The following is a 17380-nucleotide window of genomic DNA, read 5'->3' as shown; positions in this document are numbered from 1 at the left end:
ATTAGTACAACAGAACAGTGTGAAAACGGGAGACAAAAATCTACTAAACAGATCTACGAATTAGTACAACAGAACAGTGTGAAAACGGGAGACAAAAATCTACAGATCTACGAATTAGTACAACAGAACAGTGTGAAAACGGGAGACAAAAATCTACAGATCTACGAATTAGTACAACAGAACAGTGTGAAAACGGGAGACAAAAATCTACTAAACAGATCTACGAATTAGTACAACAGAACAGTGTCAAAACGGGAGACAAAAATCTACTAAACAGATCTACGAATTAGTAAACATAACAGTGTCAAAACGGGAGACAAAAAATCTACTAAACAGATCTACGAAATAGTACAGCAGAACAGCGTAAAAGATTTCTAATTTGAATTTCGTTGATGTTCGGTAATTTAGTTATTTAACATTTTAGTTTATGAAAGTAATTTATCAATGATATTTGATTTACGTGTTCTGTTTTAATTTACAAATTGTGTGGTTCATCTTATAAGAGAAATTGTATTTTTAATATTTTTAAAGATATTAATTTAAAAGTTAGGATTCAACTTAGCCGGATATTTATTCTAAATCGGAGCCGACTAGCCATAGCTCATACTCTAAAATGTTGCGTTCTTAGGAGAGACATAGGAAATATATCAATGTTCATGTATTTGGTTTGACTGTAGGGAGGGTACGAATCTATGTCCGCGCCACATATTACCATAAGACAAACAATTAATTAAGGTGCTCCAATAGTGTGTAGATTTTTTTCTACGTACTTATTATAAAAAGTTTCCGAGATAACAGGACTGGCATAAAGTTATTGTTGGTCTTATATTGAAGATCTGTTATATTGCAATATGCAGTAAAAACATACTTTTACTAAAAACTTGTTTTTTCATGGAAAAAAAGCACAACAAATTGTTCTATGAGAGTCCTGATCTTAACGTTCTGATCATGTTTGATCTACTTATATTTTCCCTATCTACAGTATAATACTTCAAGATATTGAGGCCATTTACACATTTATTACTTATGATAAGTTCTTAGACATGGCAGCTTCTGTACATTGATTTACTGACAGGAATGAAAAAAACCCACCAACACAATCAAGAAGAGATACCTCACTGACCATTTATTTCAAATTTGGTTGCAACTGTTTGTGTAGTTTCATAGAAGAACATGTTTGACATCAAGTAGTGGCAATTGCCACCAGGTGAACGTGTCGTCATTTTCTTTCTTTCTTTTCTTTGATTGTGGAAAAAAGTGTTAATTTCAGGCATTTCAGTCAAAAAAAACTTTCCTTGATTGGATGATTTCTGAGTCTGAGTACGATAATTGTTTTAACAAGTTGTATGACTGTAAGTATTTATCTTTTATAGTTAATATGGAATTGTTTGGACATATATTTGGCGTCGGACGATAAAAAGATTCAGAGATTATTGACATGTACTATGGGCATCGGGTAGTGTTTGATGACCACGGAGTATACATGTTGATATTATATAAGATAGTACCTGTAACAAACGATCTCATAACTTCGACCAGAAGTAGCGGACTTATGATCACATAACCTCTCAACTGTGGGGTATCAAAATAGATCATCTTTCCAAGTGAGTGCTGAAAGTGAAGGAAATCACTGAGCTCTTCCTTTGACAAGACGGACACCTTGCTGATGGCATTTAATTCTTCAACTTCCAACAATGACAATATTTGATTCCCGTTTGCTACCAGGTTAGCAATCTCAAGTTCAAGAGGAACAGAGGCATTGGGCATTGACTCTCCCCAACATGGATGTTGAAAGGTAAGATCTGTGATTGCTTTCTTTAGGACATTGATCTCTGGATCTGTGTTGTCTGTGGCATTGACAAATATTTTGTTGTTGATAACCAGATGTGCTCGTCCTTCGTGGTCTTTGAATAACTCTTCTACTCCGCTATATAACTCTGTACGCCGTGTTTCAATTTCCTCCTTTAAAGAAAGTACATGAGAGTGATCAGATTTCATGGTGAAGAACAATCTATGCAATACTTAAGTTCATGTAAAAGGAATTTACCACTATACCATTAATCTAAAAAAAAAGTTCTGAAGAACAATCATTGATGAGGACAGGAAAATTGACAGCCAGCCGTTTACTGATTATAACTTAATTAAATCATTAAAGGGTCATAACTGATGATTGCCAAACTTATAAATATCTAATGGAATAACATTATATTGAGATTGATATAGATATAGTTGAACTATTTCATATAGTATTAGAAAAAAGGCTAATATATCAGATAACTTTGTTCCCTTACCTTTGGTACTCTGTCTTTATGAGTTGCAACAAATAAAATCTTAGGAATTCCTGTATATACTGCTTTACAATAAGTAAGGATACAGTTGACCCAGTGTTGTAAAAATACTGAAAATGAAACATATGAAAATTATGTGAAAATGTGCTTTCCCTGGTCATCTCTAACACGGACATATATTGTGTTTAGACGTGTCGTCCCTGAGGGTATCACCAGTCCAGTAGTCAAGACAAGAATATCAATGATATGGTCATTTTTATAAATTCTCTGTTACGAAACTCCAAATGTTTCGAAACAACTAAGGATGATCATATCCCAGGAATAGATTACCTTCGCATTGTTTGGAACAACGTTTTTGAATTTTAGGTCCTCAAGGCTCTTCAACTTTGTACTTGTTTGACTTTATAATTAGTTCGATCTGAGCGTCACTGATGAGTCTTAACGAGTAAATGAAATGCGTATCTGGCTTATTAAATTATAATCCTGGTACCTTTCATAACTATTTATGCTGTTTTCAGTTTGCCATATCAAGCATTAAGTTGATTAATCTAGCAAGTAGTTAGATTAACAATGAAACATCGTTAATTGTTTTAATATGAATTTGAACCCAGCTTTATAAAAAACGCGAACATGTCTAAGGTCATCATCAATAAACAAGAGGCTGTCACAACGACAGCAAACCGGATTTATTAACATTTATTTGTGTCCTGGCAATATAACAAGAACCATTACTGATGAATGGTGAAAGTGAAAATCGTCAATATCAAGTTTGACCTCCATTTTGTCATCAGTATCAACATATTAAAATTTGAAAAGCTTAGATTGAATGGTTCATGAGTAAATGCAACAACGTGAATGGAAACGCCATTTTACAATCTTTGAAGAACCATAACTCCTGAACGGTAAAAGTCAAAATCGTCATTATTGAACTTGACCTCTATTTTGTCATCAATAACAACATATACAAATTTTAAAAGCTTTGGTTGAATAGTTCATGAGAAAATGCACGGACACGACTAAAAACACCATTTTTCAATCTTTCAAGAACCATAACTCCTGAACGGTAAAAGTCAAAATCGTCATTATTGAACTTGGCCTCTATTTTGTCATCAGTAACAACATATTAAAATTAGTGAAGCTTTGGTAGAACAGTTCATGCGTAAATGCACTGACACGACTGGAAACTCCATTTTTCAATCTTTCAAGAACCATAACTCCTGAACGGTAAACGCCATTATTGAACTTGACCTTCATTTAGTTGTCAGTAACAACATATTAAAATTTGAAAAGCTTAGATTGAATGGTTCATGAGTAAATGCAACAACGTGAATGGAAACGCCATTTTACAATCTTTGAAGAACCATAACTCCTGAACGGTAAAAGTCAAAATCGTCATTATTGAACTTGACCTCTATTTTGTCATCAATAACAACATATACAAATTTTAAAAGCTTTGGTTGAATAGTTCATGAGAAAATGCACGGACACGACTAAAAACACCATTTTTCAATCTTTCAAGAACCATAACTCCTGAACGGTAAAAGTCAAAATCGTCATTATTGAACTTGGCCTCTATTTTGTCATCAGTAACAACATATTAAAATTAGTGAAGCTTTGGTAGAACAGTTCATGCGTAAATGCACTGACACGACTGGAAACTCCATTTTTCAATCTTTCAAGAACCATAACTCCTGAACGGTAAACGCCATTATTGAACTTGACCTTCATTTAGTTGTCAGTAACAACATATTAAAATTTTAAAAGCTTTGGTTGAACGGTTCATGAGTTAATGCACGGACAACATTTGATTGCCAGACCGCACGACCGCCCGCCCGCCCGACCGCCGTACATCCCCAATTCAATAACCGACATTTTTGTCACAAAAATCTGGTTAAAAACTGCATTGCAGAATTAAACCTGTTATTTTACCTTGATTCCGAGGTTTGTAACATACAGGTCTAAGATCATTACCAATTAAAGACTGCTTTGACTAAAAATCTGTTATTTTACCGTGATTCTGAGGTTTGTCAGGTACAGGTCTAAGGTCAACATCAATGAAAGACATATATCGTTATTCAGACGTTTCGTCTCCGAGGGTATCACCAGCCTAGTAGTCAACACTTTGGTGTTAACAGAATATCAATGATATGGTCATTTTTATAAATTTTCTGTAACAAAACTCTAAATGTTGCAAGAACAAAGAATTTTCTTATTTGTGGAATAGATTAGCGTAGCCGTATTTGGCATCACTTTTTTGAATTTTGGGTCCTCAATGCTCTTCAACTTTCTACTTATTGATCTTAGCGTCACTAATGAGTCTTATGTAGACGAAACAGGCGCCTGGCTTATTAAATTATAATCCTGGTACCTTTAATAACTATTTATGCTGTTTTCAGTTTACCATATCAAGCATTAAATATAAATTAATGAAAGAATGAAGAAATGACAGAATGACAACATGACAAAATAAGTGAATGATGGAGAAGGGTAAAGCTATATGGCCCAACAACTTTGTAACGGGTCATACAAGGGACAAAGCAGTCAATTTCCAATGACCCTAATGATTATGATAAAAATACTATGGTGAAGAAATATTTCCAACATGTTATTTATACAAAAAGATTACAAGTGGTGCATTTTGACTAGTGCGATTATTAGTTTTTACTGTTGCATATATTATAACCTGACATTTTGACATTAAGAGGCAAAGTCTGTAGGTTTAGTTTATTTTTTAATGGCTGAGTAAAACAAATCCGGTAAATAGTCTAACTCATGAAAAGGAATGGGATTGTAGTTACAACGTAAAAGCCATATCCGATATCATTTGTGAAACGGATATACCATAATGGTCAACCAACTCGTGATGGTATCCGTAAAATTCACATAGGGATGATTTTGACTTCACCATTTTGAACTCTATGTTTGATAGCTTCATTGCGAGTTTCAACCCTCTATCAAGAAAATCATGATAGGAAATGCAAGCACGGGAATGAAAAGTTCACAATTGGAAAGCTGAAATCATCTCTTTTGTCGGGTAAAGTTTTGTTTTCAATCGACCCTCATTGCCAATTTCTAGATGTAGGTCACAAGATAATATGCACAGTCTTACCTTGGGCTTTTATGTTACCTAGTAGTGATAATAGTGAAAGTAGTAATAAAGTGTGTTATAGGTTTATCACTTGATAGAAAAGCTTCCGTCAGTCAGCATGTTTTATCATTGATGTCCCTGGCCTACCCTTCATATTACCCCTGTATTTCGAGCATTAATTTAGAGCAATACAAAAATAGTTCATGTTTTAGGGGTTTGTAATTAGTCTTGAAAGTTTTATGTTTTTTTATCAATGATTTTTCACTTGTCTCGTCGAACATTTAATATGATGATTCTACGTGTCCGACTTCATGTCCACTTGTCCCCAACAATCGAAAAAAAACTACTGTTTAGTGAAAATGTGATTTTGATCATTAACATTGTCATTTACATGTTCTCGTTATGTAGTGCATCCAACTTTTTGGACTTTGGACTTTAAAAACTAGAGGCTCTAAAGAGCCTGTGTCGCTCACCTTGGTCTATGTGAATATTAAACAAAGGAAGCAGATGGATTCATGACAAAATTGTGTTTTGGTGATGGTGATGTGTGTGTACATCTTACTTTACTGAACATTCTTGCTGCTTACAATTATCTCTATCTATAATGAACTTGGCCCAGTAGTTTCAGTGGAAAATGTTAGTAAAAATTTACAAATTTTATGAAAATTGTTAAAAATTGACTATAAAGGACAATAACTCCTTAGGGGGTCAATTGACCATTTCAGTCAAGCTGACTTATTTGTAAATCTTACTTTGCTGTACATTATTGCTGTTTACAGTTTATCTCTATCTATAATAATATTCAAGATTATAACCCAAAACAGTAAAGTTTCCTTAAAATTACCAATTTAGGGGCAGCAACCCAACAACGGGTTGTCCGATTCATCTGACAGTTTCAGGGCAGATAGCTATCGATCTTGACCTGATACACTATTTTACTCCCTGTCAGATTTGCTCTTAATGCTTTGGTTTTTGAGTTATAAGCCAAAAACTGCATTTTACCCCTATGTTCTATTTTAAGCTATGGCGGCCATCTTGGTTAGATGGCCGGGTCACTTTTTTTAAACAAGATACCCCAAAGATGATTGTGGCCAAGTTTGGATAAATTTGGCCCAGTAGTTTCAGAGAAAAGGATTTTTGTAAAAGATTACTAAAATTTACGAACTAGAGGCTCTAAAGAGCCTGTGTCGCTCACCTTGGTCTATGTGCATATTAAACAAAGGACACAGATGGATTCATGACAAAATTGTATTTTGATGATGGTGATGTGTTTGAAGTTCTTACTTTAGTGAACGTTCTTGCTTCTTACAATTATATCTACAATGAACTTTGCCTATAAGTAACAGAGAAAAATATTTGGTAAAAATTTACATAAATTTACCAAATTAATGAAAATTGTTAAAAATTGACTATAAAGGGCAATAACTCCTTAAGGGGTCAATTGACCATTTAGGTCATGTTGACTTATTTGTAGATCTTACTTTGATGAACATTATCGCTGTTTACAGTTTACTGCTATCTATAATAGTATTCAAGATAATAACCAAAAACAGCAAAATTTCTTTAAAAATTACCATTGGAGGGCAGCAACCCAACAACCGGTTGTCCAATTCATTTGAATATTTCAGGGCAGATATAAATTGACTTGATTAACAATTTAACTAATTGCCAGATTTCCTCTAAATGATTTGGTTTCAGAGTTATAAGCAAAAAACTCCATTTTATCCCTGTTCTATTTTTAGCCGTGGTAGCCATCTTGGTTGGATAGCCAGGTCATCGGACACATTTTTCAAACAAGGTACCTCAAAGATGATTGTGGCCAAGTTTGAATTAATTTGGCCCAGTAGTTTCAGAGGAGAAGATTTTTGTAAAAGATAACTAAGATTTACGAAAAATGGTTAAAAATTGACTATAAAGGGCAATAACTCCTAAAGGGGTCAACTGACCATTTCGGTCATGTTGACTTATTTGTAAATCTTACTTTGATGAACATTATTGCTGTTACAGTTTATCTCTATCTATAATAATATTCAAGATAATAACAAAAAACAGCAAAATTCCTCAAAATTACCAATTCAGGGGCAGCAACCCAACGGGTTGATCGATTCATCTGAAAATTTCAGGGCAGATAGATTTTGACCTGATAAACATTTTTACCCCTTTCAGATTTCCTCTAAATGTTTTGGTTTTTGAGTTATAAGCCAAAAACTGCATTTTACCCCTATGTTCTATTTTTAGCCGTGGCGGCCATCTTGGTTGGTTGACCGGGTTACGCCACACATTTTTTAGACAAGATACCCCAAAGATGATTGTGGCCAAGTTTGGATTAATTTGGCCCATTAGTTTCAGAGGAGAAGATTTTTGTAAAAGATTACTTAGATTTATGAAAAATGGTTAAAAATTGACTATAAAGGGCAATAACTCCTTAAGGGGTCAACTGACTATTTATGTCATGTTGACTTATTTGTAAATCTAACTTTGCTGAACATAATTGCTGTTTACAGTTTATCTCTATCTATAATAATATTCAAGATAATAACCATAAACGGCAAAATTTCCTCAAAATTACCAATTCAGGGGCAGCAACCCAACAACGGGTTGACCGATTCATCTGAAAATTACAGGGCAGATAGATCTTGACCTGATAAACATTTTTACTACATTAGATTTCCTCTAAATGCTTTGGTTTTTGAGTTATAAGCCAAAATCTGCATTAAATTTATGAACTAGAAGGTCCAAGGACCCTGTGTCGCTCACCTGATATTTTTATTTACAATTGATGCATGATAAATGCAACTGTTGTACTGTCGTTTAGTTTCAGAGATATAATACTAGAACGTGCGTTTGAAACCTATGTTTTATTTCAGCCATGTGGGCAGGCAGGGTCATCATACACAGTGGTCCCGTGGATATCCTAGTGGTGATTTAAACCAAGTTTGTTTAAATTTGACAGTTGTTTCAGGGGAGAATTTTGTAAAATTTATCTAACGAGAAATGCAAAGTCATGAAAAAGTTGTGAAGTTGTGAAGTTGTTGCGCAACCCCCCCCCCCCCAGCTCCCCCTTTGCCAAAAAAAACCCAAAAAGGTAATAAAAAATTATCATATAAGGGCAATCTATCCTATTAATGATTTCTGCAAAATTCAGTTGATTGTGCAAGGGTTGTATAGCCATCTGAGGTCGTTAAAAACTCTCTTTTGTTGTTGCAGATAGATCTTGACCTGATAAACAATTTTACCACATGTCAGATTTGCTCTAAATGCTTTGGTTTTTGAGTGATAAGCCAAAAACTGCATTTTACCCCTATGTTCTATTTTTAGCCATGACGGCCATCTTGGTTGGTTGGCCAGGTCACCGGACACAATTTTTAAACTAGATACCCAAATGATGCTTTTGGCCAAGTTTGGTTTAATTTGGCCCATTAGTTTCAAAGAAGATTTTTGTAAAAGATAACTAAGATTTACGAAAAATGGTTAAAAATTGACTATAAATGGCAATAACTCCTAAAGGGGTCAACAGACCATTTTGGTCCTGTTGACTTATTTGTAGACCTTACTGTTCTGAACATTTTTGCTGTATACAGTTTATCTCTATCTATAATAATATTCAAGATAATATCCAAAAACTGCAAAATTTCCTTAAAATTACAAATTCAGGGGCAGCAACCTATCAACGGGTTGTCCAATTCATTTAAAAATTTCAGGGCAGATAGATCTTGACCTGATAAACAATTTTACTCCGGTCAGATTTGCTCTAAATACTTTGGTTTTTGAGTGATAAGCCAAAAACTGCATTTTACCCCTATGATCTATTTTTAGCCATGGCGGCCATCTTGGTTGGTTGGACGGGTCACCTGACACAATTTTAAACTAGATACCCCAATGATGATTGTGGCCAAGTTTGGTTTAATTTGGCCCAGTAGTTTCAGAGGAGAAGATTTTTGTAAAAGATAACTAAGATTTACGAAAAATGGTTAAAAATTGACTATAAAGAGCAATAACTCCTTCGGGCCAGGTGAGCTAAAAAAGAATTATCCATCCATCGGGTCTTTGCATGTTAAATCCGTGAAAGATGTAAGATGGGTTTTAGAATGATTTTAAATTCAACAATACTGATAAATAATAGGCACTTTACTGAATGATATTTTCTGATTTATCTCGATATCATATGCAAGTGTCTCAAATAGGACTGTATAAAGACATTTATGCAGACGGAAGTAAAACTTCTGAATATGTCAATCATGTAATGAACACCTTTACTGTATTACCTGCTGGGGTTGGTATCATATGCTGCCCAGGAAAACACAATACATCAGGAACCTGTTCATGTAATCCTTTGCTTCCATCAAATACAACCAGAAACAAAGCTCTGTAAGTCATGAAGGTCTGGTGTGTTGTATAATAGACATACTGTCCACCAAAGTCCCAGAAGATGAGTCTTCCAACTTTCATTTTGTATTTTCCACTTTTAAGGACTTTTTCCATTTGCTTTCTGATTTCATCTTTTGTCATCTTTGCTTTCATTTTCTGTTTCAGCTGATATCTTGATAGAGGTACAACGGAGGACGACTGAGGTGATAACGTCAGGGATGCTGGAGTTTGGTTGGAGATATTACTTGATGTGTTTGATGGGAGAGGCCATGACACAGCTTGTGACTGCTGTAGAACACCTGGATTATCCATGTCATCATCTTTACTTCTAGAAGGACTAATATCTGATGCTTGTGGTTGGTCTAACTTTTTGTTTGGATTGGGTTCCTCCTCTTCTTTTGATGTCATTAATACCTTAGTGTATACACCGTCCATTGCATTATAAGTTCCTGTAATAAAAAACCAACACCACTGTATAGAATTATAAGAAGATATAAATATATGATAATGCTTATATGATGTGCTAGCCAATTACACTGAGATAAAAATGAAATTGAAAACAAGGGTACATTTTGTACACATGCTAAAATGTTTTGACTGCTTCACTAACCAAGAAGGATGATTTGGTGTTGAAAAGTCTTGAAAATAGGGCTAACACCAACAATCAATTTAAGACGCCCAACCCATGCAAAAACGTGTAACAAATCTCTGCCTTGTATGTACATTACTTATACATATTTCTGATACAAAAATTATAATAAAAAAAATACAATCCCCTCCTACTCCAAAAAATAAACCAGAAAACAACTTGTAAAATTAAAGTATGTAAGGAACATAGAACTATGTGTTCCGCCTGCAGCGTCTGCATTTATTGAAATATTGTTAAAAAACTAAGTCCATTTCTTGGTAAAATACAGAAAAAAGAAGAAGAAAAAAATGTTGCATGTGCTATTTCTTGATTCTGTGAAATTATGTCGTAATTGCCATTACTATAAACAGTAAAGAACCTTTGTTAGGACGCTCATATACCGTTTGCCCTCATTGTGTCATTGGCAAACAAAATCTCATCACATTTTTTAGTTGAAAGACTGATAACTTTAACAAAAGTAAGCTCATAATGTTTTTGTGGATTTGTATATCTACATATTAAGTCCCCGTCAACTACAAAGTTTAATGAAATTCTGCTATGCGGTTTCAGAGGAGTTGTGGTGGCAATCTGTTGCAGGAGTGTATTTAGGTCAAAAACCTAAGTTAAAAGGGACTTATCTCTCGGAGAAAAAAAATGTAGCATAATTTGCTGTTGATATGAACATCTACATAGTATTATATTACTATTATCTACGAAGTTTTATGAAATTTATGTTTTGTGGTTTCAGATGAGTTGCGATGATAAGAACAGGAAGGAAAGACGAACTGATGACCTTAAACAGGTAAATAATTTGAGACCTTTCTATCAGAGATAAAGTGAAGTTCTATAAATAAAGGGGAAATGTGGCCATGGCACTTGGAAGGTGACCCGTTTCCATATAATGTTACAAATGGACATAACTCAAAAACGGTAGAAGCGACGATACACAAATTTGAAATTGATCAGCTTTGTAGTAATAAGTATTAATAAAAAAAAATGTTTAGTTATTATTTGTAAAGGAATAGAACGGTATAATAACATTAACGGTACCAATTTTTCTTGTACCAGATGCGCATTTCGACAATACATGTCTCTTCGGTGATGCTCGTGGCCAAAATATTTGCAATCCAAAGTATATATAAAAGATGAAGAGCTTTAATCCAAATGACACACCAACATTCAAACTTGATCAGTATTTTAAGGTTATAAGCATTGTGCATAAATTACGTAACATTTGGTTGAGGCAAACTGAAATTAGAGAATGGAAACCATAAAATTCAGGAATTTTTTCATTTGTTAAGAGCATAATTGTAAAAAGCAAACAGTTGCCACCAACATTCAACCTTGATCTTCATGATCTATGTTATGTGGTAATAACCATTGTGTGTAAGTTTCATAACATTTATTGGAGGCAAACTAAATAAAAAGTACTTAAACTTAGTTTGGACATACCTCTGAACTTCAAATTATCTACGGACGGACGAACAGACGGACAACGCTCAATGCTCCCCCCAATGCGACAGGACAAAAACAAAACATTTTGTGTATTTCAACTCTTACCTGGATTTATAAGAACCCATTCTCTTGTCTTGACATCAAGACCACATCGACCTTCAAGGAGAGAGATTCCATCTGTAGGATGTCTTCCTTCGGGAATGATTTCCCCAACTAATAGCTTCACCAGAGTCGATTTTCCGACGGCGAACTGGCCAGTTACCATACAGCGCATGTCATACGATTCGTAGGTACCTTCACCCGTTAAACGATTTAAACGGTTTAACATGGTAGACTGTTTTATCCTCTTCATCATGTTTTTGTATTCTGATAAAAATAAATAAATATTTTGTACTTAAATTATAAAAAAAAACGGTGTCAGAGGAAAAGAGGATAACATAAATGGGAATATATCCATGGAACATAGACAATGCCCTTACTCATATTAACGTTAATATAAAGGAACGTAACTCAAGAATGGTAAAAGTGACGCTTCCCAAATTCTTAAGGATGTGAATGTTGGGGTAATAAGATTCATAACATTTGATTAAGGCAAACTAAATTTAAGGAACTATATAACCAACTATATAAAACACGACTGTAAAACTAAATGCCTCTCTACTACGTCGGGGTCATTAAAACGATATATCGCATTGCAATGTACACATACACAAATTGGCCATACAGCTGATCACATCAACATAAATCAATTATAAATAGAATATTGACAGGCATTACATAAAAAGGTATAAGTTGTTTTTGTGGTAATAAGTATTGTGTATAAGTTTCATACCATTTGTTTTAAACCAACTAAAGTTATAGAACGATATAACCAGTTTCGGACATACGTACGTACCGACCGACACACAATTGTAAAACAAAATGCCTCTCTTCTACGTCGGGGTAATTACAATGTACAAATACGTAAATGGGCAATACAACTGATCACATCAATTTAAATCAATTATAAATAGAATATTGACAGGCATTACATAACCAGATGCTCCACAGAGCGCAGCTTTACACGACCGCAGAGGTTGAACCCTGAACGGTTGGGGCAAGTATGGACACAACATTCAAGCTGGATTCAGCTCTAAATTTGGATTGTGATTAAATAGTTGACACAGCATAGGTTTCTGACACAGAATGAATTTGGTCTAATGAACTTAATTTTTTGGTTTGTCTTTGAGCAATTCACTATGCTGTTGAATATTAATAAAAAAAAATTCACACCCCCCTTTCCCTTATTCCAAAACTGATCTCAATTCAAATTTCCAATTGCCCCTAACAATAACTACTCATTTAAATACATCATTAAAATGTAAAAAAGTGCTTGTTATCACTGAATGGTAAAGATTGTTTTAATTTATCAGTTGGTAGTAAAAGTGAATATACATTGTATATTGTATAAAATAATGATTTTAAGTTGATTCAACTACTATTCTGAACAAAGAAAGATAACTCAAATTTTAAAGGAATATTGAAAATTTCTTGCTATTGCACAATATTGTGCAATTAGATATTTCTTGCCATTGCGCAATACTGTGCAATTGAAAATACTTGCCATTGCCAAATACTGTACAATTGAAGATTTCTTGCTATTGCGCAATACTGTACAATTGAAAATTGCTTGCTATTGCACAATACTGTGCAATTGAAGATATCTTGCTTTTGCTGAATACTATGCAATTGAAAATTTCTTGCTATTGCACAATACTTAATATGATAATTTTGGATCCTGATTTGGACCAACTTGAAAACTGGACCCATAATCAAAAATCTAAGTACATTTTTAGACTCAGCTTATCGAAGAACCCCAACGATTCATTTTTTGTTAAAATCAAACTAAGTTGAATTTGAACCCTTTGGACCTTAAAGTAGACCAATTTGAAAACGGGACCAACAATTAAGAATCTACATACACAGTTAGATTCGGCATATCAAAGAACCCCAAATATTTTTTTTTTTTTGAAATCAAACAAAGTTTACCCTTTGGGCCCCTTATTCCTAAACTGTTGGGACCAAAACTCCCAAAATCAATCCCAACCTTCCTTTTATGGTCATAAACCTTGTGTTTAAATTTCATAGATTTCTATTAACTTATACTAAAGTTATGGTGCGAAAACCAAGAAAAATGCTTATTTGGGCCCCTTTTTGGCCCCTAATTCCTAAACTGTTCGGACCTCAACTCCCAAAAATCAATCCCAACCTTTCTTTTGTGGTCATAAACCTTGTGTTAAATTTCATTGATTTCTATATACTTATACTAAAGTTATTGTGCGAAAACCAAGAATAATGTTTATTTGGGCCCTTTTTTGGCCCGTAATTCCTAAACTGTTGGAACCAAAACTCCCAAAATCAATCTCAAACTTTCTTTCGTGGTAATAAACCTTATGTCAAAATTTCATAGATTTTTATTTACTTACACTAAAGTTATAGTGCGAAAACCAAAAACATGCTTATTTGGGCCCTTTTTGACCCCTAATTCCTAAAATGTTGGGACCAAAACTCCCAAAACCAATCCCAACCTTTCTTTTGTGATCATAAACCTTGTGTCAAAATTTCACAGATTTCTATTCACTTTTACTAAAGTTAGAGTGCGAAAACTAAAAGTATTCGGACGACGCTGACTTTTTCAGTTTTTGCGGTCGTATTAAAAAGTATAAGTTGTCAAATTCCTGTTATCAAATTTGATTTAAATCATTATCAAACGTATATCCGAATTGCAAAAAAGCCTAAACGAACAATAAATAATACATGGACTCTTTACACTGTACCAGCATTGTGCCTATATTTTAGACTTTATGTCTTAAAATTATCTGACAACCACAAGAAGAATATAAATAGAGACAACAGTAGTATATCGCTGTTCAAAGTCATAAATAGATTGAGCGAAAACAAATCCAGGTTACAAGCTGAAACCAAGGGAAACATATCAATTATAATAGGAAAACCAAGGAACAACTAAAGCATAACAAAAACAAACGCCAACAAACATAGAAACGAACAACTGCCATATTCCAGACTTGGTACAATATTCAAAAGCAATGGTGGGTTGAAAGTAACTATTTATTTGTAAACGTCTCTCAATTTGAATGTAATAAAATAATAAAATAATAAAATGTATAAAACAATAATGTAGTCAATGCTTCTTTTGATAACTCTGCAACATTTAACATGTTTAACGTAAAAAAAACATTGCAATTTTCCACAAAAATTAATATTTCCAAATGGTATAACTCTTTCAAAATAGGTCATGATCGGTACTGCTTTTGTAACTCTTCAAAAACATTGGTGATAAAAATTAATAGTGTAAGTTTCTGACTAATCTGGCAAGAATTGTACACACGAGAGTGCCAATGATGCAATTATCCATATAATCGATGTTTCTAAGGGGCATAATAACTGAATAACTGAACGACCCTGTTTTTATTGAATTCTTTCAAGTCATTACGGCTAGAAATCAATGATACAAGTTTCATACGAATCTGACATGAACTGTACACGTAGAGCACTAACGAGACAGTTTTCAAAATAATCAATGTATCAAAGGGGCATAACTATTTTACAGATAATTGATCGGCACTGTATTTTTTCGAATTCTTCCAAGACATTGCTCATATAAACCATTTTGATGTTCATAAAAATCTAGCAAGAACAGTATACATGACAGAGGGAAAAACTGACATAACATGGGACAAACTTTGATTGATTCAAGGGGTTTAACTCCTAGAAACATAATGCTTTGCTGAGTGCAGCCTGATACGACCACCGAGATGAACACACAATTAAAGCTTGATACTGTCGGAGGATTGTGATCAACTATTTTTACCTATTGTGTCTGTTTGTTTTGTTCACGCATTGTTGTAAATATAAATTTAATGGGACTAATAAAGAAGTGAGAAGTTTAGCTAGCTATCAAACCAGGTTCGATCCACCATTTTCTTACAGAAGTCAGGAATTTGACCCCAAAAAACAATTACTCTCAATCTATTGTCAATTTGCACATCTATATTGTATATCCTTATTATTTACAAAATAATTCATAATGGATGATTTCAGAGGAGGTGAGCTGCAAAAATTCTGCAGTAGTATCTGACTGTAAAAATCATAAATTCAAAGAGGAATAACTAATTGAAAAGCATTGAATCGAGTTTTCCTATTGTTATGCACATGCAAATTAGTATCTAAAAGTTTCATAGAATTATTATAATTAAAATTATGTTGTTTAGTTCAAATAAAGAGGATTTTCGCTGGAAAACTGTAACAGTAGTAAACAATGGCTAAATCTACGTTCATAGGAGCAACTTGTACAAAAAAAACATTGAATAATAGTTTCCTGTCAATATGCACACCTATAAAGTATGTCCGTATTTTCGAAAACGTTTGATGAAATTTTTATAAAATTAAGAATGGAAATAGGGAATGTGTAATAAAATTAACGGTATCAATTTTCTTGCACCAGATGCGCATTTCGACATTACATGTCTCTTCAGTGATGCTCGTGGCCAAAATATTTGAAATCAAATTGTAAAAGAGACAAAAACCCGACCAAAGAGCAGATAACAGCCGAAGGCCACCAATGGCTACCAGAGGCGTGGATCGAATGGCCCATAAACAAAAATGTATAATAGTTCAGTGATAACGGACGTCATACTAAACTCCAAAATATATAAAAGAAACTAGAATTAACAAGAGGCTGTCACAACAACAGCAAACCGGATTTATTAACATTTATTTGTGTCCTGGCAATATCACAAGAACCATAACTGATGAATGCTGAAAGTGAAAATCGTCAATATCAAATTTGACCTCCATTTTGTAGTCAGTATCAACATATTAAAATTTGAAAAGCTTAGATTGAATGGTTCATTAGTAAATGCAACAACGTGAATGGAAACGCCATTTTACGATCTTTCAAGAACCACAACTCCTGAATGGTAAAAGTCAAAATCGTCATTATTGAACTTGACCTCTATTTTGTAATCAGTAACAACATATAAAAATTTCAAAAGCTTTGGTCGAATGGTTTATGAGAAAATGCACGGACACGACTGGAAACACCATTTTTCAATCTTTCAAGAACCATAACTCCTGAAAGGTAAAAGCCAAAACCGTCATTACTGAACATGACCTCCATTTTGTCATCGGTAATAACATATTAAAGTTTGGGAAGCTTTGGTCGAATGGTTTATGAGAAAATGCACGGACACGACTGGAAACTGCATTTTTCAATCTTTCAAGAACCATAACTCCTGAACGGTAAAAGTCAAAATCGCCATTATTGAACTTGACCTTCATTTAGTTGTCAGTAACAACATATTAAAATTTTAAAAGCTTTGGTTGAACGGTTCATGAGTTAATGCACTGACAACATTTGATTGACGCCCGCCCGCCTGCCCGCTGTACATCCCCAAATCAATAACCGACATTTTTGTCACAAAAATCCGGTTAAAAAGCATACAAGACTAACAAAGGCCAGGCGCTCCTCACTTGATTCTTAGGTATGGTTTA

General features: G+C 33.9%; 1 protein-coding gene across 1 annotated transcript in view; it reads right to left on the bottom strand.

Moving 5' to 3' along the window:
* The window catches only part of LOC139483493 (uncharacterized), a 90514-nt gene that overhangs the window by 12914 nt on the left and 60220 nt on the right, over positions 1-17380 (bottom strand). Inside the window, exons 6-9 of the mRNA XM_071267515.1 lie at positions 11933-12193; positions 9642-10193; positions 2292-2398; positions 1509-1962 (exon numbers count right to left, since the gene is read on the bottom strand). Coding sequence (XP_071123616.1) covers positions 1509-1962; positions 2292-2398; positions 9642-10193; positions 11933-12193 — 1374 coding nt within the window. The remainder of the gene's footprint in view (positions 1-1508; positions 1963-2291; positions 2399-9641; positions 10194-11932; positions 12194-17380) is intronic.

This window comes from Mytilus edulis, chromosome 7 (genome assembly GCF_963676685.1).
Source record: "Mytilus edulis chromosome 7, xbMytEdul2.2, whole genome shotgun sequence".
NCBI lineage: Eukaryota > Metazoa > Mollusca > Bivalvia > Mytilida > Mytilidae > Mytilus > Mytilus edulis.
Note: the sequence above shows the minus strand (reverse complement) of the source record. Positions and strands in the feature narration are given on the sequence as shown.